General features: G+C 39.6%; 1 protein-coding gene across 1 annotated transcript; it reads right to left on the bottom strand.

Annotated features, from left to right (window-relative positions):
• Window positions 1–5,519: 5,519 nt before the first annotated feature.
• On the bottom strand, window positions 5,520–24,294 carry LOC117300581 (WD repeat-containing protein on Y chromosome-like). Its single transcript, XM_033784247.1, has 25 exons — window positions 24,121–24,294; window positions 23,110–23,235; window positions 21,246–21,326; window positions 19,558–19,626; window positions 18,502–18,570; window positions 17,459–17,493; window positions 17,028–17,193; window positions 16,371–16,473; window positions 15,949–16,033; window positions 15,732–15,856; window positions 15,308–15,381; window positions 14,835–14,953; window positions 14,315–14,382; window positions 13,783–13,931; window positions 13,350–13,487; window positions 12,682–12,864; window positions 11,343–11,513; window positions 10,703–10,773; window positions 10,014–10,327; window positions 9,289–9,647; window positions 8,628–8,846; window positions 7,795–8,146; window positions 7,100–7,247; window positions 6,302–6,536; window positions 5,520–5,795 (listed from the first exon to the last, which is right to left on the bottom strand). Exons 1-25 carry the CDS (start codon window positions 24,292–24,294, stop codon window positions 5,520–5,522), a joined length of 3,909 nt encoding a protein of 1,302 aa, XP_033640138.1.
• Between the last annotated feature and the right edge of the window lie 2,875 nt (window positions 24,295–27,169).

The following is a 27,169-nucleotide window of genomic DNA, read 5'->3' as shown; positions in this document are numbered from 1 at the left end:
TACTTACTTCGGCTTTGAGGGTTGTGATGGGGGATTGGTGCTTTTATATTGCTACCCGAGCGCGTAATCACACCTGCGTGTTTGCCAGCTACTTATTTCTGGTCAGTGATCCACGAAAATGTCACCGTATCTCTAGATTCCTGTCATCCCGACGAATGAGTTTTTTTTGTATCGATAGAGGGCCAATAGAATGCCATAACAAAGTTACCCACTGGTCTACTTGTTATGCCTGAACACCATGCAATGACACCTTTAACGTTGTGACGTCAGTTATGCATACTATACAGTGCCCCTTGGCAGAATAGTGTGCAGTTTAGAATATTGTCAACCACTGAGTTATGGTTCGATTCTGTTTTGGGAAGAGTAAATTTACAAAGCTTTGTTACGTCATGCAAAAGAATACATCGCACTAAAAATGCAAACGGTATCAAGGCAAACAAAAGATAAACGCAACAGAATATGGACCTATAGGCGGGGAAAGTGTGAAAGTGCGCTTGGGTAACTAAGGGGGTCCTTGAAGCAGTCCTTGCAAGGGGATAATTCCCACCACTACCTTGATGGACTATCAGTTTGACGTTTTTAATCAATTCACTTTTTTCTCCCGTTAATTACTGATGCTGTACATTGTCTGAAACTTTACGTGTCACCAGACGAGTGAAGATTTGTTCTCACTGTTGAAGACATAACTCATGATTTGACACGAATTTCTGTGTGTCGGTAAAACATTCTTGTACTGTTCGTGCATCGCCCAACGGTTCACTGAAATTGAATTTTGAGGTCCAAATGTCATGGCTGCGTTTTATACTTTCTGGGCAACATAAAGTGTTAGCGAAATGTGACATCTCCGAAGTGTCCACTGCTCCACATTCTGTTGACAGTTTCCTGTTATTGTGCTACTCAATACATTTCCTTCATGTTGCCATCGGCGAAACTATAGGATAAGCGTTTCTATAGGACACTTCTAGCTAATTAAAACTGTAGTTGACGCGTCTGCCTTCCCACTTTCAGCGTATGCCACACTATTTGTTTGCTTGTATAAGATACTCTTTCGTGAGTGTAAAAACAAAAGCATAGGCTGCGTGTAAGTTGACAAACATTTTTCAAAAACAGTACAATTTACGATATGCAAAGTTTCAAATCCTACTTATTAAAATTAACATTTTACTTCAGATTTCAAACGATGGGGCATGGGCATCAATTGGCGGACACGTACACCCCTACCCCACCCTAGACTTGACTCAAGTCCCAATCCCGTGCCATGTTTTGTGATGCTCTGCTTTCCCCAACCTGTCCCTCACAATAGCTACATTTTGACGGCAAGCGCGCACTGCTTCTATGCGGCTTGTTTTCTAGTTCAAGTCTACCCCCCCCCCCCCAAACAAAATGTCACTCTCACGTTATGTGAAGCAGTTTTACGCTGGCTGTTATGAGTTTCCGTCCAAACGCTAGCGTTGTTACAGTGAGTCTATTCAAAGTCTACTCCATGCAGTATTTAGCTACCTTCACGTTTTCGAAGGCAACCCTGCTCCCCCTCCCCAAGGAAATTGTTCCCTTACAAATGACTCGGAGAAATTAGGTAATAAGGAATTATCCTCTTGATACCCCCACCCCAGTGGAACGAGGTCGGGGGAAGCAAGTAAGGTTATGCAAAGTCTACACAACCAGTCCCATCATACGACTGATGCTGTAGAGACTGCCGCACTGCAATGTATTCAAATGCCCTATGGAAAAAAATCAACAATTATTATCCCATAAAACACATAATAAAGTACATTATATTGTTGGGTTTTACGTTGATTGCTAGATTGAACAAAATTTGTTCATTTTAATACTATCGTTCAGTTGTAGCAATGTTTGACAAAATTCCCACGAGAAACACCGAGTCGTCCGTGCCCGCACAATACGTTCATGTGCCATTAATAAAACACCAAAAGTTTTAAGCCATAAAGTATGCCTATAATTTCGTGTTTTTGATTCCTTTTTCCCTTTCAAATTGCAACTCCAATTGAACTTGAGTTTTTGAACTCGTTAACTTTCTTGGACACGGTGAATTGAACTCTCTCAATGTAAAAGAGTGAAAAAACACTTGTTTTGTCCGCCATACTACTCTTGCAAACAGCCATATTGTGGACAACTCTTTTTAGAGTGAAAGACGGCTATACTTTCAACTCAATCTAGAGTGAAGTTCGTTCCAATTTCACACAAAAAGGTGACACAGATTGACTTTCACTCCCGAAAGAGTGAAACTGACACCACCCGGACAAAAGAGTGAATTTTTCACTCTTTTGCAGTAAGAGAGAAGGATGCAGATAAACGCGCGCCCTCTTCAGCATTGGGTGGTTCGATCGAAAACATTGAATTTACGTCACACGCCAAAATATCTAGAGGGAGCACAAACAAATAAATAAAAAACGTACAGCAAATCGATGAGTGGTTAAAAATAGCCAGAAACAGCTCATGTGTTTGATCGCGATCAGCTGATTTTTGTACACAATTAACTCAACGAAAAAAACAACACCCCTGGCTATCATGGGTTTATGAGTTACTCATTTTAAAAATACTAGCAAGTGCGTCAATTTACGAGTGTGTGTGGAGAGGCATCAACAACATCTTTTGTGCGGGTCGTGCAAGCAGGTGTCTAGAAGGCTCATTGCGTGTCTTTTGCAAGTCGCTGGATCAAGATTGACCTACTTACAAGGAACGAACGTAATGAAGGAACAGGCTGAATGATAATTGTTCACTGCGATTTAACACTTTCACTCGGTTATAGTATGAAGTTTATCTGTTTCACTCTATAGCGATATTTTTTAAATGATGGGGCACACTATTGGACCCTATTGGTAATTACTCAAACTAATTAGCATAAAACCTTACTTGGTAACGAGTAATGTGGAGAGGTTGATAGTATAAAACATTGTTATGGTGTATAGGCAATATTTGACCCATTGCATTAAAACATTAGTATGGCCCTTTAAAGTAAAACAACAACCAATCAAAATATTGGATCATGCAGATCAGGTCTGTTAACTTGGACGAGTCAAAGTCAGACTGGTCAAAGTACTATGTTTATTTCAAAGTTGTTTTGAAAACCGCAAAACTCAGTCAAGTATTTTGTTTGTGATTGGACTTTGTGTCATGTTTGTGTGTTTTCAATTATAGTGTACGCTGCTACAAGGCCTTCGCTGGGTAATAAAAATGTGTTGTTTAATTTTTTTATGTTTCAAGTGTCATTGTATTTTGAACTTAAGTTGAAATTGATGTCACAATTCCGAAGCCGTTGGTTTTTATTTCCTTAGCAGCCACAAACACCCCCTCAGGGCATGCAACCAAACACGCCCCTTTTGGTACTCAATTGTCTGCAATGTTTTATTTTCGTTCGCTCCAGTTGGGACTGGCAACTTCCACTCATTGAAAATGAAGTTTGTCAAATAAAGCTAAATTTAGTTTTGCTAGCTGTGGACCTGTTTGTTCTGCAAAAATGTGGTACCAGCAGCCGATTTCACGAAACGCTAGAATTAATCCTATCTCGACTTAGGACGAGTAACCCACCCTAACTTAGGATGGGTCCAGTGCGTCCTACGCCTTTGGATACGGAACTTAACTCGTCCCAAGTCCCAAGATTAATCCTAAGTTAGGAAGAGTTTGGTAAAATCGACGGCAGGTTCTTAACCAGTGTACCTAGAACTTTTGATGTATTTACAACAAAATTGATCAACATGAGAATCCAGAGAAACCGTGGTTCGGCGAATGAAAGAGATAACAGACAAAAAAACGCTTTGTCTCACTAAGCCCACTTGAGCTGTTGTTGTTGTTGTTGTTGTTGTTGTTGTTGTTGTTGTTGTTGTTGTTGTTGTTGTTGTTGTTGTTTTTCTGAATGTTCAGTAGGCTACATCACGCAGCATATTTCATGTGCAGTACTTCTGTGAGATTAAAACCTTCTGGATGTACATATGAAACGGCGTTTGTTTCGCTAATCGATACTAACATAATTACAAGAAACCTATATGATATAGTGTGCGCGTTCACATCTTTAAACTGATCATAATCATGAAATTGATACAAAACTCTCCCCAATATACCCACGCTATATTTACCAGAGTGGCAAAAATTGCCGTTGACATTTTGGTTAACTCCACTCCGAACGTAGGCGTCGAGCGAGCATTCCGTATTTAAACGCGTGGAGCCCGCGGAGTAAATGGTGCCTCTAGCCTCAGCAGCGATTTTCTTGCCTTATTAACCACCTGCACGTATGCTATCATAAGCAGCTCGACTGCACACTCAACCTTAAAGGCACTGGACACTATTGGTAATTACTCATAATAGCTGTCAGCATAAAAACTTACTTGGTAACGAGCAATGGAGAGCTGTCGATAAAAACATTGTGAGAAATGGCTCCCTCTGAAGTAACGTAGTATTTGAGAAAGAGGTAATTTCTCACTCAATTAATAATAAGACTTCAGTTGAAGCCTTTTATTATGCCTCTGAACGCACACAAAGTCGTGCAACAATGAGTGTTTTATGTTTCATTATTATTTTGTAAATTCGATGACAAATTGAGCCAAAATTTTCACAGGTTTGTTATGCTATACAAATGTTGGGATACACCAAATGAGAATACTGCTCTTTGAAAATGACCAAACGTGTCCGTGTGCCTTTAAACTCAAGCGTCGTATAACAGGTGCTGATTCTCTTCGATTCCCTCCTTCAAAAACACGTCAACAATTTTCAGGGGGATGAGGTGGCTAAATAGGGAGCATAATGGCTGTACGTAAAGATACTCGTGGGCGATACTATTTACCCCATCCCCCTCTTCTCTCTCGTCATGCCTCCCCGCCCCTAAAATTAATTTGGTATTGCTCTCTTTTGAATAGGCTGGTTGTCAGGCTGGTTGCCTATTGTAGACCTTTCTATATTGCAACGTCACATGTCAAGTTTTTGCCAACCGAGGTTGGAAAACTATGGAAAGCCATAACTAAAAAAGTAATAAATTAAAAAAAAGGTACTGTTTGTAGCAATGTTCACACATAGAACAATAACTGTACGATTTTACTGGATGGTATTTATTTACAATGTCAGGACCGTGGATTTAATTAATTCACACGTCTCTCTTCGTAATATTACAGCACTGATTTTGTTTCAAAATATATCCCGTAGAAATAAACATGTCCCTTGTTGTGTCCCTTCATTTGTTTATATCTTTCTCCCTCGTCACTCTAAATTTCAATTTTTTTTTATACAAAATATTAAATAGATCTGTATATAACAAGCGAAATGTTATCTCACAAACACTGACTTAATTTTTATTATTTCATAATCTACATTTCATAGAAGCTTCAAAACCCTCCCTCTAACTCCCAAAGCTTTTTGGTCAAAATAAAGATGGAATTCAAATGTTGGGATTTACCGCACGCCTTTTTACATCAGCAGCTGTACAACACTACCCAAAGGCACCCCCATCATCCAAAGTTTTAAAAGTTACATAACTAATTACACCATACCCGAGGATCTCACTGATGAGCTTATTTCCCTGCTTTATTCGCAGCAGCGGCCAGACTCCCCCATTTGCCCTTGGTGAGAAGCCGCACCGCCTTCTGCTTCTGGAGAAACTCCTGCAACCTGGAGCGTTTGCCGCCGTGTTTTTTGCCGAGTAGACCGGCCACCATGCTGTTCTCCATGCCCCGCATTGCCTCCAGGGACTGCTGGTGTCGTAGCTGGATCTCTTGCAAAGTGGCAGGAGCTTTGACTTCTTGTACGGGCTCCAGTTCGTTGAATGGAAGCGAGGAGTACACCACGACCTGCGGTAAATGTAAAGGATTAATGGTGAGTACTTTTTTTTTTAACTCATGACAACTTTCCCTGCATTCAAGTTTTGATAAACGTTTCATGACAGGCTTGATGAGTGGCTCTTAGTTGTAATGTTGTTGTTTTTTTGTTTATGTTTGTCTAGGTGATCTTCCCACTAAGGGAATAAACACCAAGCTGGCAACAGCGAATCTCTCAATGCAATTATTGGTTTAACGTCTATCAAATCAAGAAATGGTGATAAATTCGGCAACTTTTCTTCTAACCATATGGCTGCACAGCACAATTAAACATCTATTCAGAGACCAACTTGAAGAAAGTGAAAGATTTGTTTATTTATTTTCATTTGTTGATTCTAAAAAGAACCGGTGGTTAACGTCACTCAAGGTTTCGATCAGTAGTGCTCTGATCGTCTTCAGGGGAATGTCATTAAGTACTTGCTAACGTACCATTCAGATAAAGCGGGTAACTTGACTTAGTTTCCTTGTCAAATTCTTACCTGGTTCTGATTCTGCTTGATATCCGGAAGAGTTGGCGGCATCTTGTGTCTAGTCTTAGGTTTGTAAGATTTGCCCAAGATGGAGCTGGTACCCCAGGTAGCTCGGCGTTTCTCCTCCAGCTTATTCTCAGACCGTCCGTCTTTGCCGTCACCGGTATCCGCGTCGTCGTCCTCACCCTGGGCGGCCCGGGCGAGTTGGTTACGGGCCACGATCATCATGATATTCTTGGCAAGTCTAAAGGGGTGGGGGGAGAGTGAGCGACCGTTTTTATTTGGAGAACCAGTTGTAACCATTGTGGGGTAATATGGTTTCTTGGAGAACCAGTTGCAACTATATGTGAAGCAGAATGAGTTTCTGGCTGACTTTAGTTTTAGAGAGAGACACAATTGTTCGATTTGAGAATTTACGGTTTTTGTTTTGGATTGTATCAAACCAGAGTTGGTGTTAAATGAGATATCTACTCTTTAACGATAATGTCTTCTGATCTCTGGACCAAGTTGAATATTGAACGTATTGGTAGTTTTCAGTGGCTTCAAGCCACCTCGTCGAGGTCTATTTGAGTCCCTGCTGAAATCAGGGCAGTCATGAGTGATGTTGCTGATGGTTTGTGGTAAAATTATGTTTACCAAAATATGGATACCAGCCAAAACGCCATTTTTCATGGAGAATTTGTGACTGGTATCCTTCTAATACTTTTAAGCATTATTGTCTGCTTTTTAGCAGCCCATATCTTCGGGTTGACTGATTTGTAAACCAGTGTACATAAGCTCTAAGTGGCGTCTCCTATAATAACTTACTTCCATCTGGGCATGATACCTCCATTCAGCACCTTCAACGTTACGGCAGACGCGACTCTGTGGACGTCACGTGGAAGGCGTCGAGGGAGGTCTCTGGGGACGATCTCCTCGGGAAGCTTTGGCCAACCTCCGTACTGACCAAACGTTCCTTCGAATGGAAAGGAATTATTTTATAAATTAGTAACAGAACTCCAGTGAGTAGGCATACGAGTGCATGCTGGTTTATTTAAATTCTGCACTTGTTCTTGGAATACATAGTTTATTCACAAGTAGGATAATTTGAAAGAAAGCACCAATGTTTATATTGTTTAAACCGTTCATTTCTTCGGGTGAGGTTTGCCATGTAAAACTCTTTTGAGAAGTGTTGGTTCTGAAAAGAGCCGGTGGTTGGCAACTCCGTTACTTTGTTACTGTTTTTGCGAGAGTCTTTCAGAAATATATTGTCAACATGTCTTGCTTTCCAATATCTTTGAATTACATCCATTACAATTCTGCACATCAATTTACTCCCAAATTGTTCGATGATATTGGTTGGCAGCTCTGGTGATACTTTGTTAAACAGGGTCACTAACTTTTGACCAGCCCACTTGGCTACTTGGGGAGCAAGTTTGACGAGATCAACACAGGGCAAGAAATGTCTTCCGGCGTTTCCCTCCCGATGGGAACGTATGGCCTACCCGAAACAGAGAACTCACCTATGTACCGTCCACAGAGCGTCCACAACCGGACTGAGCAGTCATCACTACTTGATATGATCAGCCCCTTGTCTTCACAGTACTCCACGTAAGTGATGCTGGCCAAATGAGCCCTGAACGAATTGAGCTTATCGGGCCATTTGATGGTATTTCGGGGATTCGTGGCCGATGAGGGCGCCTTCATTTCGGCTCGCTGCTTCTGCTCCATGCGATGCTGGAGTTTCTTCATGGTCGGGTTCCCGCCTCGGAACGGGAATTTGCTGTCTGAACGGAGATGCTGCAGAGCGGCTGATGGTACGCGGGACGGGGGTTCCTCTTCACTCCGGATGCAGTAGTCTGTGATGTCCCACACCTATGTAGTATTTACACCAACCGTTGGGTTACCATTTAGGCTTTTGTAAACTATAGAGCCCTTTAATATTATGTGGCACAACCTTTTAACTTTAAATAGTACCATAACCATGTCTACCACCTTGGGAGTCACAACGTTGCCCTAGAAGCGACGTAACCCAAGATGATGTCTTAAATTTTAGCAGGTGATCACCAATAGACCTTATGCATATGACGTAGTTTGAGTAGAGAGTCTAGGCTATTAAGGTTGGTCGTTGGCCCAGCATGTGCGCAACGCGAACATAGATGTGCGTTTCCATTTTTTCTAAGATGGTGGCATGATGACGTCAATGCATAGGTCAATATTACTATAAACGTATTGCACAGGATTATCCCATACAACCCCATTGTCTCCCACAAAATCCTGCAGCGTGGCCACGGTGTGACACACTTTCAGCTCATTCTCTTCTAATGAAACTCCATTGAAGTAATAATAAACTCACCATAATATAGCCTGACGTATCACCGGTGATGAGGAACTCATTCTTGCTGTCTGTCGTCATGGCCAGCACCGATTCCCCGCCGCCCTTTTGCGCCGCGTTGAACTGGCCGAGCAGCCCGCCCTTGTGGTGAATCGACCAGGCCCTGACCCAGCCGTCGGCTCCACTGGCCATCAGGGTCGCTGTGTCCTGGTCGTTGGGTCGAGACTCAAGGAACACAATCTGAGTTGGGAGAAAATTTATCATTAAAGAAAAGACACATCGTATTTTGTTATTGGTGTTGAGATGTAATAGTTCGCACTCTCGCCATAAGCCCAAGGCTTCTAGAACATGCCTCCCTGCCAAAATCGTGTTCGCTTTTCACATCTTGGTGATAAGTACATTCTTTCAACATTGTGTTTGCTTCTTTCATCTTCTTGACAATTTCTTGAACTTCCTCATGTTTTATTTCTTGTTTTCATCTGGTATTGAAAGATTTGTGTTTGACTCGAATTGGATTGAGATACTGGCTCAAACATCCCTTGTCAGTGATCGTGTATAATAAAGACGCAATATGTTTATGGAACTTCATGTTCCATTTGTATGGTTTTAATATATGTATTAGCTTCATGGGTAACTATTACCTCCAATGCATTTTCCAACACAGTCGAAGTTATCTCCTCACCTTATCGACAGACGATTCATGTTTCCGTGTATACTCCTTCGAGTCTTCAACATCCACATAGAATGACTTCCTACTGGAGCTACCATCCCGGCTGCTCTGCGCTCTCCTGCCCTTAAAGTTACTCAAACTCTCCGTGAAGAAGGCCGAGTCGACCTTGTCTACGTCGGGCTCCTTGAGGTTGCTGGCGTAGGTCACTCTGGCATTGGGAGAGCCGATAGCTGGAAGACTCATCCTCCGTAAGTTCGCCTCGTCCTCTTTGTTTCCCTGTTCGTCGAGGAGTGTCCGGCTGGTACTCCCGCGTTTCAGGAGAGTCGCAGATGTGGATTGTTGTTGAATTCCTTCCCCTTGGTTGTCACAATCTACCGAACATATAATATATAGACTGCCGTTAGTCTAACAGATGGAAAAATAACTTAATGATAGCACTTAAAGACTACAGTAGAAAACTGCCTGAGCTTTCGTGCAACAACTACTACCTCACTGCAAAGAATGGGATAAACTATAGTACAGTCTATATACATATTGTGCAATAAAGTTATTGAACATGTATACTGTACCATAGGTCCTTTCTCTACGACCAGACTAAGATATTTATCCTGCTCAATGTTACTTAATGTTATGTTTGCTCTTCTCCAGAGTTCATGTAATTTTCGATACGTTTCATATGTAAGTATGGAAATAAATGTTGTTTGAACTGAACTGAATTGAGTTAAGTTTTGTTTTACCATCTACTGAGACCGAGTTGGGGCTCGACGCTGCACTGCTCCGTCGGGTGAGCCTCGCCGGGGCGTCGCTGGGTTTGGACTTGACGCTGTTCGCCTTGTAGGCGGAGTTGATGGTCCTGCTACCGCTTCGGGGACTGACACCGGCGTTGGCGTTGAGCACGCAGAGCGGCTGGGCCGTCTCTAGGGACCATATGAAGATGTCACCGTCGTAGGACGAGGTGGCCACGACACTCGTCTCGTACGCTGCCAGGGACAGGATGTCCTCGCTGTGTTTCAACATCCATTGACGTGAGTCGTCGTCGTCATCAGAATCACTGTGTGAAGTTAGGAGTTTTACATTGTATTATTAGCTTCAACCTCAACAGGTTTTGTTTATTTTTCATTTGTCATTGAGTATTATTTTGTAATTTTTTTTCTCTCTGTCTGGATTGTTCCGTTGATACACATTGTTGGAAATAAAATAATGTGACTTTGAATTGAAAAAGACGTTTGCCGGTGTGTGGCAGGAGATTCTGTTCCCGGAGATCTGTCTCCCCATTCAGCGAATTGAGAAGAATGCTCGTCTGGTAGTCACCTCTTTTCAATTATCTTCCTTCAGGCAAAGTTAATTTACCATGTTGGGAACACACAATCACAACGGGGGAAAATCTCTCGACATATATGCTTCCATATTTTCAAAACTGACTTACATGTAGGACGCTACGCGCCGGTTCCAGCCAGCAGTTACAATACGTTGTTTGGGGCATACAATCCCTGTGACCTGTTGGAACCAATCAAAACAATAATACAAAATTCTCATTAAAAATCAGTTATAATTGATTATGGCCTTAAACGTTAACATAAATTGCAGAACACACACTCTCAAAAATGCATCCTTATGGAGAAGTTCCTTAGTCGTCCTTGCACAGCACAGTTTCCCCATAAACTTTGTACACACCTTTGTTTGTTGGGCACCCGGTCTTCAGGAATTCCATGTTAGAGACCTTTTATTTTCCTTGTTTGCTTTTGTCTTATTGTTTCCATATAAAGGTATCTAACATGATGAACATATTTATAGAGCACCCTAAATACTCTCACCCCTTTATACTGTTAAAACACATTTCATGCAAACAAACATCGAAACAGGTCCCTTTTAAGCTTGCACAAATAAAACATACTGCAGAACTTTTGGGGCACCCTGAATACACTCACTCTTGTTACAGCACAAGTGATGCAAACATATGGACAGTTCCCCTTTAAAGCTTGCACAAATAAGATATACTGAAAATAGTTCTAATTTCGTTCTACAAACCTATTTCAAACTTCACACGATATTAAACACGTTCTCACCTCCATATTGTCAAACGTCTCCAACTCCCTAAGGCACGCTCCGTTATTAAAATTCCAAATCTTCACGGAGCCGTCCCGCCCTCCGGTCACGAGTCGACGGAAGGAAGGGTCAAAGGTCATCGCGGTGATCTCTGCACATTTCTCAACGCCCTTTTCCATGTATTTGTGAGCCTGCGAGGGGAATGGGTAATTGTTTTTCTCCATTACATACATACGATGATTTATTTAGTACTTAATATAATTTAGTTCATTTGTTGATTTAGCTTCAAGATCTGACAACGCAATAACTTGAGATTTATTTTAGTGGTCCCTTTGAGTTTGGAATGCCTCAGGTCTTTTAATGAACTGTTTGATTGTGCTTTTCACCACATCTATAAATGTTGATGTTTGTTTTTATTTGGAGCAATTTTCACAAAATGGAAGTTTCCCCAGTGGGCACACAACGTTCGTTATTTCAACGTTGGATATTGGTTGATTTGGCGTCGCAACGTTGAAGTACCATAAATCAACGTTGTTTCAACGTCACATTTGCAACGTTGATTTTAGGTTGTTCTTTGACGTTGTATAAACGTTGGATAAAGGTTGTTTTTGGGTCGCGACAATAACAACCAAAAATCGACATTGATCCAGCATCAGTCTGCCAACGTTGTATCAATGTAATGTTTTGGTCGTAAGTACAACGTTGGATAATGATTGTTTTTGCGTCGGGATACTAACAACCAAACATCGACGTTGATCCAACATCAGTCTGCCAAAATTAATAGACAACTTGCTGGCAGAGATTTCGGGGTAAGGCCAGCGAAATGTGTATTATCTGATGAGGTCATGTCAGAATCACTGCTTTCCTGTAACTGGATTAAAAAGCAATAGCGGAAAAGCAAGATGGGTTGCTTTCCAATGGCTCCACTGGCTTCCCGTAAGAAAGAATTCTCTTCAAAGTACTTTTGTTTGTTTTTAAAGCCTTCCATGACCAGACGCCATTCTATATCAAGGGTTGCTTTACATTTCATACCCCATCTCGCCATAATCTTCGCTCTTCTCGAGACCCATTTTTGCTTACCGTTCCTAGGACCATACATTTAACCATCTTTACCTCGAAAGTTATATGCAAATCTTTGGACATTATTCTTTCAATCTTACCAACAAACGGACCCATAGTTTGTGTGAGGAACCATGGAGGTAATTTCTACCTCCATGGAGAAACCATGTGGCAATCCACTTGAGGAATTGTACAGTATGCCTGTGGTGGGAAGCTGCTTTTAAAAACGTCTTTAAAACAACCCATTCTTCCCACAGACATTTTACTCGATCAATATTATCAATGATGATATCATCATACCTTAGAGAACATGATAGTCTTGGTTCCAGTCGCTAGATCCCACACACTGACTACGGAGTCGTGGCAAGCACTGACCACCTGATTAAACAGGTGGTTATAAATCGCTGCCGTGACTGGCCGGTTGTGTGACGTCACGTCGTCATCCTCTACGTCAGTTTCCCATTTATGCTCGAGTAAAGCCAGCTGCATGTTGTCACAGAAAAGAAAATCAAGATATTGGTTACAGAAGGTTTTGATTTTCGAAGTTTGCGGTAAATTTAATTTCTAAATTTAGTTCAATCTTTTTTCAATAGACCCACCATGCCCCTAATTCTAGTCATTTCCCCCGTGCAATGTTTGTTGTCGATGTCATAGGAAAATTTATCCCCAAGGGAAATTAACATGGACTGGAGTAGGAGGATTCAAAAGAGGGCGCTATCAGAAGAAGTTTGTGCACAGTACGCCGTTAGGGGGACAGAATCTAATCTCCTCGCAGCGGTCACATCAGAAATAGTAGTGTAGTTTTAATTCTAACAATGTACATGAACAACACAATCCAGACTTGGCATTGTGGTTGTCAGTAATTCAACCACAGTTCTTTTTACACTTATAACCTAAACTGGTTGATGGAGGTCCCCGTTATTCAATAATGAAAATATTAAAAGTTTTTTTTTTTTTTTTTTTTTTACCAAGTTCGTTCCCAGAATCAGCGAGCCGGTCTTGGCGTGGAAGCATACGGTGCTTATTGAGTGAGGGCCCATGCTAATACTGCGTGGGTTTATATTCTGCATACACGTCTGGTCCCTCATGTCCCACACTTTGATTCCCTGAAAAATAAACATTGGAAAAAGTAAGATACGATAACAGTTTTATCAAAATAGTTCAAGCCTACACTCTCTTCTTTTTCTTCTTCCTTTTGTGGAAGTGAGTTAGGAATCCATTATATAAGTAGTTTGTCTAATTATAAAAACTTTAAAAAAAAAAAAAAGACCCGTTGTAAAACAGGTAGCACAAAAATAGACACCACAAAATAACCGGTGTTATCACATTCATGAAGTTTTTCTTTCAAAGAATATAAATTATTCTATTCCAATTAAGAGAGCAATTTATTTCTTCACTGACCTTGTCCTTGCCGACTGAGATAATTTGCCCATGCGTACTATTAACTACAATGTGCACGACGGCTGATGTATGACCTTTCATTACAGAGGTTGCCTTGGTCGTGACGTACGGATTCCATGTGCGAACTGAACGGTCCATTCCTCCAGTAACTGAAACAGACGTTGGATTAATAAGTAAACTCCCATGGCATACACTGCAAAAGGCTAAGTATTTAAAAGTACACGAAACATACTTGGAAGTATCACAGCTTGATTACAAAGGGGCAATTATTCATTGACGTTTGAGCTTTTATCCTCTGCTCAAGTTGGTATTGGGAGTCTGAACAGCTATCAAATCAGGAAATGCATGACCTCATCATTTAAATTGAAAAAAAAAACATTTTGTTTTTATTAGGTTTCAAAATTAGGCAACAGATAACCCAAAAAACAACATTTGTTTGAAGTTAATGTAGTTGCAAAGTATTAGTGTGCAGTAATCCATACTTAATATGAAACAAACTTGAATGAAATTGAACGTGGAATCTTGCTCTTACCGATTACGTTCGTTTCCTTGCAGTAATCAAAACATAGAATTCCTTTCCTGATTTTGAAAAACGACCCCCTGCAAAATAACGACACGAAAGAGATACATTTTACAATTAAAACTGGGTGAAGATCGTTGTTGTTGTCATTGTCGTTGTCGTCCTCGTCCTCCCCCTCGTCCCCGTTCCCGTCCCCGTCCTCGTCCCCGTCCCCGTCCCGTCCTCGTGTCCCGTCCCCGTCCCCGTCCTCGTCCCCGTCCTCGTCCCGTCCTTGTGTCCCCGTCCCCGTCCTCGTCCTCCTCGTCGTCGTCGTCGCCGTCGTTGTCCCAAACTTAAAAACCAACCCTCTGTAAATAACAAAACGAAATAATACACTTAACAATTGAAACTGGGTGAAGATCTTTGATCATCATTTATACTTAGCAGCTTTTTTGTTAGCCTCACACAAAGTCAGTTTTTATAAGGCTAGTTTTATGCTAACATTTGACTGATATTCTAACTTATTTTCCAGAGGTAAATCTAGCCCACTTACGATTTCTTTCTTCCTAGATCTCCGATGTATATTGACGAGTCGTTGGTCGTAGCGCACGAGATGAAGGAGTTGAGGTTACTGCAGTATTTGACTTTTCGTACCCAATCCTCATGGAGAGGCTAAAGACAAGGTAAAACATTCCGTTAATATACACTCAACTATAATGTGGAAGTGATGATTGAAGCTTGACATTGTGTGAAAAATGAGAAGCACAACATTAGTTGTGCGGGTACAACCGTGTGTACAATCTCTGTTAGGAAGACAGTTGCCTCTGAGGAGAGAGTTACACAGTGTACCCACAATTTGCTCGAGTCACGCCGTATGGTTTTTATATTTGTGTTCTTTTGCTCGAGTAAGGTATATTATTTTTTAACGAATATGCTTCAACGAGCCTTGTTATATAAAGAATGTTGCTTGTGACACTCTTTTGGAGACAAGAGTATCCTTGTAAAAAATAAATGTGCTACACTTACCGCAAACTTCATAGCATTTACACCTTTTACACTACCTCTTAAAAGTTCGGGAAACGGTACCCGTCTTGATCCGACTGTGAAAAAGAAAAATAGTTGTCAAGAAGTTGTGATTTAGAGTTGTATTGTGCAGTCAAGTCGAGACTCGGGATATCCCAAGTTTCAAGTACTCTAAGTATCTTTAGTTTGTAAAAATTGTGTCAGAAAGGGCTTCGGATTTTGTTTGGAATAAACTTAAAATGTAGGAGTATATACGTCCCCGTGAGTGTCATAGGGAAATCTGTCCCCGGAGATGCTGTCCCCCATATGGGAAAGTGACATGGGCTGTAGGAGGAGGATTCAAAAGAGGGCGCTATCAGCAGAAGTTTATACACAGTTCGCCATTGGGGAACAGAATCTCCTGCCACATTCACACCGGCCGTCTTACCTGATTTTGCGTTTTGCGAACCAAAGAGGGACGATCCCATAGCCTCAGTGAAGACAATGCAGCAGACGTTACCCCCTGCGTCGCCAAACACCAACACTGCTTTGTTCATATTTCTCGGATCGAACCTGTTAGGTGAAAAAAAAGTCACTTTACGTATGAAAAACTATAGTATTGTTGTGACTTATATCATTATCTACAATGATAAACCATTACTCACCAATAATCCATTGTGAGGGCGCAATTATCGAGACCCGAAACTTGGAAACATCGGTCAAACTTGGTTGCATTGACGTCATAAAAGCCTGCGAATAACAAAATTTTATTACAAATAATATGTCAAGCAATGCAAACGCTTGAATGATTACTGTATATGTATTTAGAGAAGAACAGTACGATTTAGTACATCCCGAATCCAAAAAATCTGCTCCGCGGTATGAAGTAGTATAGGAGAGCAAGACAAGTTCTCAAAAGAACATAATCTACACACTAAGTAGATATACACACATGGTGTTACCGCTATCCACATTTGATACCTCGCAATGGGTTGCCTCAAATCCCACTTTTGACGTGTAGTACATCATTGTGAACTATGGACAATCAATGTAAATAATGGTGAATGATTTTTGATATCAAACTTACTGATGTCTCTTTCTGTAGACGATACAGCTATCATGTTGACGTTGGGCATGCACACCATGTCTGTCAGCCACATAGGCTTCGTCTTCTCTCGAGGTTGCTCGATCTGTCAAATCAATGCAACTAAAAATCAAATCTCTGTGATTCATAGTGTAGACTAGACAACGTAGACACATAGTTCAAATACCAAAATGCGGAAGTTTTACAACTGTAATTCCTATTGCATGAGATGCCATAGGATAAACATAACGTTGGTTTTTCTAACCTGTGAAACTTTCATTTTAAACAGTGGTCGCGTTTTTGTGATATCGCCGAAAATCCGGAGCGGTTATGTCCACTCAGGAAGAACAATCCATAATATTGGAATACACAAATTTGGGGGATAGAAACTTATAATATCCTTTTTCCATAACCTTGCACATTACTTCAAAGTGAAAGGTTTCTCAAAATACTTTATTCTATTGAAAGCTACTGTAGGCCTACTTCTAACAAAGTAAGTTGGTATTGCCATTAATTTTAAGAGTGATTACCAAATTTGTAACTTCCCCTTAAAGATGCAACATAACGTAATAACGTATTCTGTCAAGACTAGTTTTAATACGTAATGGAGTTCTTTATCCCCGATGCAGATTTAACATATATTAAAGGAGTTCATCTTACCGTTACTGATCGTTGTAAATGCATATCCATACTCCAGAAGTTGATGACGCCCTCTTTGCTGACCGATATATATCGGCCGCCATGTTCCCCTTCGTCGTGCAGGTTACCGTGACGTAGGTTAAGATTCTGGTAGAAACCAACCTTCGAGAGCATGTCACGGTGGTTGCTACACGGAGAACAAAATAGATTAAATAGAAACTAGATATAGATTGGATAGATTAAATAAAAGCAGACAGATTAGATAGACTATAGATATAGATAGATTAGATAGGCTAGATAGACTAGATATATAGGTAGATTATTGTTTTGCATGAAACTGCATCCTGTAACATTGTATAAGATGAAAAAAGGTAACCCTATTTTAGGGGCTCTCTCCGAGAAAAATATAAAACACTTGCATCGTTCTAAAACTTTGCAAAAAAGCCACGTACCTGTGGATTTCTCTAAGCGGCTTTGGAAATGGTATCTGTACAAAAAGGGAGGAAGAAGACATTTTTTAAGATGTATACATTTTATCTTAGCGTTTTACTTTGCTTGACGACCCAGTTTGAATCGATAATTGATAAATATCAATTATAGACATCGTGTCATCAAATCATTAACACATCACACAGCAAGAGTGTTTTAATATACATCGTAATTAGTATTATCGATAACATAAAATCAATGAATACATTTTTAGAACTCATACTATATCACACTGAAGTGGTTTTTCTACAAAAGATTACATTTTAATGAATATTTTGTATGAAACGACACATTAAATAAGAGAAGTTTGAAACGCCAGGTGGCAACAAACTTATTAGATGTATAGGTACATTTGCATTGTTGGCGTAGCTTTTAGCACGGCACATTATTTTACATAGAACAATGCATAAACGATTCAAACTATTACTGATATAATAAATATTAGACTCAGAAAGCACGCTGATTAGTTATTAGGGCAAACAGGTTTTACTTACTCTCTGTTCGTGTGTAGAAGAAAAAAGGAAACAAAGAAATGTTTATTAGAAACCGTCCGTGATTGGAATGGCTTTAGCACATCAAGATTTTGAGCTCAAGAAGCAAGTTGACCGTTTATATTTCGAAGGAGGATCATAGTTTTGATATAGGAAAGCCACCCATCTCTGAAGGAACATGACATTGACCTTATGTCGTCATTTGAACATCCTTGGCCAATCCTGTCGGTCACGTGTACAAATCCGTGCGTATCCATTGTTTCATCATTGGCTAACCTCTATGGGGGCCTGGTGACGATGCAAAATGTCTATGCTCGATGAAGGTCCATGTTTATATATCACAAGTTTACAACAAGCCACTTTGTGAAAATACACATTAATATTGTGAGTGTGAGTGTGCCGTTGAGAAAATTTGATCTTTTTTTTAACATCCCCCTTTAATAATCTACATTTTAAACGACACCCTCAGTTGAATTTGTAAGTATAAAACCATTGTCGCTTTGTTGTTTACTAACCTCTTTGAATAAATTACTCATATGATCCCGTTCCTGGTACTCCATAAGCATGTACGATAAATACTCATCCTGCATTAATAGGAGTAGAGGTGGAAGGAAAACAATAGCATAAAAACGAACGTGTGTGTATAGACTATGCCCAAAAATATTACACATATTTAACAAAGCTTTTATTTGTACATAGATACTGAGGTGTAAAAAAAAAGTTCACTCTGCCATCACAAACTCAAACCAATCTCACACCTTTGGTTTATACCGGCATATTTTGAGGGAATTTGGTATGACAAACTGTTTCATTTGATTGAAAGATAAATGCCGTTAGAAACAGCGTCCGACCCCTTCATCGTCATACGTCATGTACAGACTGTTCGGGTACAAGTTTCAATCTTTCCAATTGTATTCAGTTAGAAATACACAATTTAAAGAGGATTGATCGTAAGAAATTTGAAAAATGTTTTAAAACAACTTCCAAAGTGGTGAACGTGAGCGCCGTACGGTTCAACCATATATAGCGCTACAATGCTCGATGGTTTCAGCAGTGTGCGCGCAAGTTGCGTGGTAGATTGTGACTGAAGCATTGCGCATGACGTCACTTCGTGTTTGTGTTCATGCTATGTGCCCTATCTATGGACCTTTCAACATAAACAAGATAGTCTCCACATCCAGGCGTCAATTTCAAATAATGGTGTATCTGGTCTGGAATTTCGCTATGGGATATTATGGTTTCAGGCGAATGGAAGCAGAGCATTTTTAACAAACAAATTTACAAACTCTACTTATTGTTGACATTATTGATTTGTAGGCCGTGCATGCTTATGTTGAAGACAACTGCATCCTTTGGAGGTCTGATTTAAAGTACTATATTAAAGAAGCTTCCATGACGACATATTATGTATGAGCGACTTCCACTCAGTTGAAGAAACAACCATATATAGCTGTAATGTTTAGGTGTAACAAACATTGGTTTCTTGTTCATGATTAGTATTAACTGAAAACAATGAATAAATCCAGTATAGACCGTACGTCTGTTAAGAAATGTAAGAAAGAAACTCTCACCCAATCCACTGTGCCGTCACAGTTGGCATCAACTTTCATGAAAACAATGGCCAGCTCTTTGTCATCAACCTGTCAAACATTAAAACAAAAAGAAATTCTTTAAAAATTTGCACTAAATTTGCACTAAACTTTGCGAACAAATTAGCCTGCATAATTGTGTTTACCATCACTGTCCCTTTTCGGGCTCCGTATTACGGCAATGCACTTCCGCAGAACTTCCACCATGTAGTAAGTTTGATCAAACCAAAGGGGTCTACTTATCAATAATAACACTGAATCAGTCAAAGATGAATGGATTAAAAAAGTATATACTTGAACTGTTCGTGATATATGTAAAGTTAGTGTGCGTTAATCAACCCTGTACTGTTAGTAATATCTACCAAAGTGCAACAATTTTGAAAACCGTTTATCTGTGCATACACAACTGTGCACCGAACTAACTGTTCATTATCATGTGTAATAAACATATGCATTTATCACATTGTACCATATTTGTAGGCTCGTAAATGTATCACTCAAAACCACAAAATGGTCAGACATTAAGATAATTTGAGGCTGGAAGGAATCGTTTTTTGTATAACTGATTACGTTGTACAAGAAATGTGACACAACGTCTGCTCAGAACTATAAGGTCCTTAGTGCATTTTGTATGGGTTTCATATAATTGCTTTGCTTTTGCATATCTTGGAGCTCCTGGTAAATGAGGTTTATTTATCAAGATTGGCTTCAAAAGCATTTGTTTGGCAAACAAAAAATTATTTTCTAATTTAATATTCAGATGTTGATTGTGATTTTATTCCTTCAAGTTTGCACACATTTTTAATTTTGATTGTTAATTTAGTTTATTACAAAATATGAAATTGCCATTAATAACTTTATACTTCTAAGCAGACATAATAGAGTAGCGTAATAAGAGTCAGTGTTTGACTAATGAGTGGTGAACACAATAATAGAGTGCAGTGTATCAGAGAAGTAATTTAGTATTAGTTAGAGACATGAATTGAACACGAGCATACAGCTACGTTTGTTTTTCAAGGATGCTATCGCACAGCCAGCTATCACACAGTTAATGAATTGTAAGGAAATGATAAACCCTGTGTTAACCCATGGTTATTTACGAGTAGCACAATAAGATGTGCTTAAAGTACAGTACTTGTGGTGTTAAATTGTCAATCGAGTTGATTATAATCACTTACTTCTTCCATCTGTTTGTTGAAAAAGGTTAAATAAAAACAGAAACAAATTATTAATGTACAAATTCGTTTTGCATGTTAGCCTTTCCCGTGAAATATTATGCTGGTAACATTAACGCATAAACGCGTATGCGTCACGTGACTCACGTGCGCACGCGTATTAATGTGCAATGCGGAATGGGTTCGTAGATGTCACGTGTACACCCATTCCGTGCCACCATTCCATGTTGCCTCACAAAGGTTAACTTAACAAAAACACAAAGAAAGTTGATGTTGAGTCGATGCTTATATTCAACAGTTTCAATACAAACAGTCCATAACGAAATTAAAAGAATGAAATAATCTGTAAAATGTTTTTATTTTTCATAGACGACAGATTACCAATTTTGCAAGTCAATATGTAGAGTCTGTTTCGAACGAAAATTGGACTGAACTAACAACACTCACATGGTGTGGTAAAATAGAAACGATTATTGATTTTTAGTGATAACTCACCATTCCTTCCCCCATAATCTTCCTCATAGCCTGGCGGAACTCATCTATGTCAAGGCCTCCTCCTCCGTCCTCATCTGCCTCCTGAAGATACAAAAACAAAAAACACAACAATGAGAAGATGGGGAACGTCAAGAAGAACATGGTTTCAGAACCACCCACAGGTATGGAAATAAAAAAGTAAACTTCATGACCAGCCTTTGGTTTCTGGTACATTTTTTTTGAATCGCTTCATTTTTGACCTGCCCATCTTGGCCATAATACAGATGTATGACCGATCCAGTGTTTTTATGGATTTTGGGGACAATATAAAGTGTTGGGTTCCAACTCCAGCTTAAGACCCTTTTTAAGTCATTCAGTAGCAAAATTGTAGCACAATTTGATTACGTGTGCGTACATTCGATTGCAAACTGGACTTACTAATTGTTTGGACATGTGTAGTGGCTGTGCAAAACCAGTGGGCACATTTCTATTATACGCCACTTTTGGATTAGCTTGCATGGTTTGCCCTTAACTTTCTCTATTGACCAGCATAACCAGTTAGCTTGTCATTTGGCTAGTCTTTCAGTTTTAATTGTACAATATAGTCCATCTTTGAAAAGAATGTATCTTTGAAAAGACCATATAACTTTCCCAAAGTCATCGGTAAACAATCTATTTAAAAAAGTCACACAGCTGAGTGGTTCATGTTTTAACACTTGTGTACTAGAACTGCCAACTCTCCTCTGATTTTGCAGAAAGTTCCCTGAATGTAAACCAATCTTTCCATGATGTGATGAACAAATTCAAACCTGGTGATGGACCCTTTGTCCCAATCATGTTGAATTTAATTCTAAACATCACCTAGTTTATTATTGTACAAAATCTACCTAATGCAAGAGCCAGCTGCTGGCAGCTCTGTTGTCGGACGTCATAAACATGATATTGGAATTTGTAGAGACAGTTAGAAATCAGCGAAGTGGGTAACAAGATTCTTAAGAAAGTTCCCTGAACAAAAAATCAATCTTTCCATGTTCTGATGAACACATTCTCATTGATCATGTAAAGTGACTGTATTTCTAGATATCTCATTGTTTGTTGTACAACATCTGACTGCCAGCTGCTGGCAGCTCTGTTGTACATACGTTAACAACATCATTAACATGATATTGGAATTAAACAGACGGTTTAGAAGCAGCGAAGTGGTTAACACTTTCATTGATAGGCAGCAGCCTTGCTTTATATAAACAACCATTAAAACCCCAAGTCTCAATCCCATTGACAAGCTGCATTGAGATTATTCAGTTGTTTCCAAACATCTCAGCAGAGAGGCTCTTACCGACTTTACACCCTCTTTGAGATTGCGACTCATCCTTGGATAATCGGATAATCCACTAAGAGAAACCCCGAATAATGCAACGACAGCAAGGATCAAGCGATGGGAAGAATGCCAACGAATTGTTGCATGTGTTGCTACTCTTTGCATGATCGAAATGAAGAGAGGTTACTGTTATCATAGAGTTGTACAGCAACTACTTAGTGATGTGTTAACAAATGTTGAGTGGAACCAACAAGGTAACACTAGTGTGAAATTTGTATCCATTTATTTTAGAGGTCGGTCTGTCACTTTTAGAGTCAAAGGATACATAATGCATGTGAAATGAAGGTCGATGTGCTTAACAAAATTGTTGCTATAGTTTGGTCATTTTCTTTGTGTTTCGCCATTTGATTTCACTATCAACAAAATAGTATTGCCAAGAAGTAATCTGAACAATCATTAAAGTCATAACCTCCAAATCGGATACTCACTCCTCCAAAGGGAAAACTAACTACTTATAATCTCTGAAGTGTGCATTTTCTTTCTGAGCTGTGTCGACTCAAACCTTACCTCGAATATTTCTTGTAGTTTGTGGAGATGATCATTGTTCATCTCATCCTCTAGCCTGGCGCCCATACTACCAGCTTGAGATGCTAGGTCTGCTGGCTGCTTGCCGGCCATCGAACCCTTTGAGATCTAAAACAATACAAGGGGAGAATTACAACATTTAGCATTGGTCAGTATTGACGTCATTTATCCAAACTGTGGGTGCCATCTTGTTTCAAGAAAAGATGCATGTCTGGTCATGATTACCGAAGTGGTTCCTCCAAGGGTTTGGAAATTATCTACTTTCAATCACATGACTTTCTTGTAATGGTAACTGTTAATAAAGTTTTCTTCTGTGAGATGCTATTTCCCTAAAACTAGCGAACCTGATGTAAACATGCTTTTACAAAAAAAAACCACTAAAACCTATTTTCCTCTGTACGCAATTTCCTCGAAAATCTTCTGAAGACTATCAGAGCAGACTGATCGAAATGTTGAGATGTTTAAACACGATAGGTTCCTTGCAGAACAATGTACATGTATGTGGTATTACCGCAAACCTTTGCTAGATTGCACATTGTATTTTGTAAAAAAGAAACCGAGTTTGATAGTTGATGTAGGCTACTCTTCAAGAAGTCAACAATATACAAACCCTCAATAATTACATATGTTTACTTTGAATCAAGCAAGTCCATCGTTGGGGGGGGGGGGGTATTTAAGCGTGAAAAGTGTTAATAATAACGTCACCGATAAAATTGAGATCGACTAAATGTACTTCCAGTTTTCTGCCCATCAATGGAAAACGAAGTTGTTAAGAGACGTTTTAACCTAACCTTTCAGACAAAAAAGAAATTATATGAGCAAAAGCTGCAGTGTTAATATAGAGGTAACTAATCCCATCTGTGTACCCTCGTTAAAAACCTGTTTGGCACCATCCTCCTACAAAACTTCACAGAGGTCCCTGCATATAGTGTGTCTTACTTCCGACATGGGGTCTTCTCTTACTAGACCATGCCCAGACCCCATCAGACCTACCTGTGGATACGGGGAGAGCGCTGCCGATGACCCGGTAAAGCCACTCCTGTGGGATGCTGCAGACTTTGGGACCGCAGGGCGACGATGTGTTCGGTTTGGGGTTAGGAGGTCCGGTGTGCGCTCTATGGGAGGTTTCCCCGGCGTGCCAGGGGTGGCTAAACTATCTCGCATCATTGCGCTTAGCAGTCAATTCTTTCAAAGATAAAGATGTTCCACAGATAAAACTCGTTGAGTCGTTGCAACAAAGACTCACTTTGTGCATCCACTTTTACTTCTTGAAATTACTCTCAGCGTTCGTACTTTTTCTTTAGCTACATCGTGCTGGAACATGAAGCTGTCTTTTGAAAACAATTTCTTCTAAAAGGGGTGTATTTGTTTATCTGATCTTAAATTAATTTCATCAGTGTCCATTCGGTGTGTTGAGTTCTCGCGTACACACAATCAAACCTGTCTTATTCACTGTGGTAACGGACGCCTATTTCTGTCGTCACCGCTCAATATCTCATCTACATAATCTCTTAATAAGCTGATATTGATTATCTCATGAACAGATCATCCCTGTTGTGCGGCTTGTGTATCTCTATTGTGCGATTCAACAGTTATATGTCCAGACAGAGGAGGACCAATATCGCCTTGGTGTAAGCCCACGTTACTCCCATTGTCATTGGTTGTACATTTTGTGGGACCATTCTTAAGATGTGAAACATTATACAAGTGAAATATTATACATTTTGTAAATAGTAAAATGTCTTATGGAAAATTTTTGGCTCTGAAAAGAGCCGGTGTGGTTTCGACATTTCAAACCGTATTCTCGTCTTGAAGAACACAATACAAAGCTTCAAACACAACTAGTGTGAATTGATGATAAAATCAAACATTGCCTCTTTTCCATTATATAGTTTTCACCAGATTAATTAAATATTATACACATAATGAATGTTTATGAGTGCAATGGTGCGAATATGTTCATGAGTTGAAAGATGGAATGTTCTATTCAACGAGGCGGAGCCGAGTTGAATGGAACATTCCAGCTTTCAACGAATGAACATATTCGCACCATTGCACGAATGAAAAACATGCATTATTTGTTTTATATAACATCCAAGTAGAACTTTGTCATTTTGATTGAAAGAAACAACTTTCAAAACAATTAATTTCAACTGTAGAAGCCGAATATGCTAGTAATTTTACTATGCCTTCTTGCAGTAACACCTGCTGCGTTACCAAAGACACGCGCACGCAGTGATGTTTTTACTCAGCTTTTTCGTTCCATCCGAAAAGTACCATTACACGCTGGCAGCGTGCCAGCGTGCAATGGTACTTTTCGGATGGAACGAAAAAGCACGGCGAGTGACTCAGCGTGCAATGGTACTTTTATTTGCTATCACGTGACGGACAATCCTCCAATCAAATGGCAAGGATCTGCTTGGGTGTTATATAATAATACTCAGTTGATATATAAAGTTACATTAGTTATAATTAGTAAACTTGCGGGTACAACCATGTATAAAATCCCCTTTTTGGAGGAGTGTTGGCTCTACTAAAAAGAGCCGGGTGTGGTCTCGATGTTTCGAACAGAAACTCTGCTCGTCTTCGGGAGAACACCGTGCGAAGCGTCAACAAATTAAATATTTGCTCTTCTCAATTAGATGATTGTCGCCCGTTGATTAATTGAAGACGTAGTCAGTTGATTAAATGAAGACGTATAAGGAAGGTGTGCAAGTCGATACACAGCGTTACATAATGTGATCAATTATGCAAGCAGATCATGAAGGGGGCACTTTGAGAAATGATGCGCAAATCGTGCTCTTGTTTGTTGTTATGAAGATTATTAAAACTCTGTTTTCTGTATCCTTGTTTTGTTGTTTCTTCTTCTTGCTTTGTCTCTTCATTGGGTTTTGATTTTGTATGAATATGACTAGTGATTTGTGCATTAGGACGTAGGCCTATATTGTCAAGTTGTGGGTTTGTATCAACAGAGGTTTATTTTGTACATTCGCCTGCCCTCAATGTGCTATGTTTGGTCCTAGATTATAATTTTGCAAACAAATTATTGTGTATGTCCATGATTATGTCTTGATCCCCGGCACCTCTATATGGAACATTGAATATGCAACTTTACGTTCCTCAGTCTATACTAGGCGTCACTCATTTAAATAATTATTGTGGAAATGTTAAAGGTTTCGCCTTGTTGATGAAACAAAACAAAACCAAGAATAACTGAAAAGCACTACATGAAGAACTTCCGACACTATACTACGAACTGAACGTACGCTTAGGCCCCTATACGCAAGGATTTGGTCAAGAATAATTCGGTCAAAATAATCTCAATTATTATATGACGCTCCGTGAGTGCCATCCACTTGAGACAAAGAGACCATGTCGACTATTCTATGCACTTCATGTCGACTTTTGGCAGACTTTTGGTAATGACAACTAGCTCAAACTGTAATAATTCACCTTACCATGCTACAGATTCACCAATTCGTCTTAGTTTTAGTGAGTCAGCTCGGCAAGGTTAATTATCTCAATTATAGATATTAAGTGGCGGCACTCCTTGAAGCTACGCGTCATTCAAATAATAATATTGTTACCTTTTTCTCTGCACCATGGCTGTCTCCTGACTTTGAGCTGGCGAAAGAGTCACGCCTCTCCACAAACATAGTTTTCCTTCGCACGTTGGTTTTACTCATCCTTAACAATTGTAGGTAAAAATAAAAAAACGTCACTAATGACAGTTTAATTCATAATAGTAATATCAAATCAAAAATAAAATAATAAATAGAAACGGTCGATTACTATAATAATAGTTGTCAATATTACTGTTAGTGAAAGATTGATGTTACAAAAAAAATTATTATACAAAAATTAAGCTTAGGCCTACTAGGCCTACGCCTTTTTTTCAAAGCTTAATATAATAATACTGCTGAAAACTTTAACAATCTACGGCAGAAGTCTTCCTGCGTTCTTAAACATTAGATAGGCCAGTGGAAATTTCAACTTACTCTGAATTATGTTTAGTTTCCCATCCATATAGACTTGAACATTA

The sequence above is a fragment of the Asterias rubens genome, chromosome 1 (genome assembly GCF_902459465.1).
Source record: "Asterias rubens chromosome 1, eAstRub1.3, whole genome shotgun sequence".
NCBI lineage: Eukaryota > Metazoa > Echinodermata > Asteroidea > Forcipulatida > Asteriidae > Asterias > Asterias rubens.
This window is presented reverse-complemented; position numbering and strand designations above follow the sequence as displayed.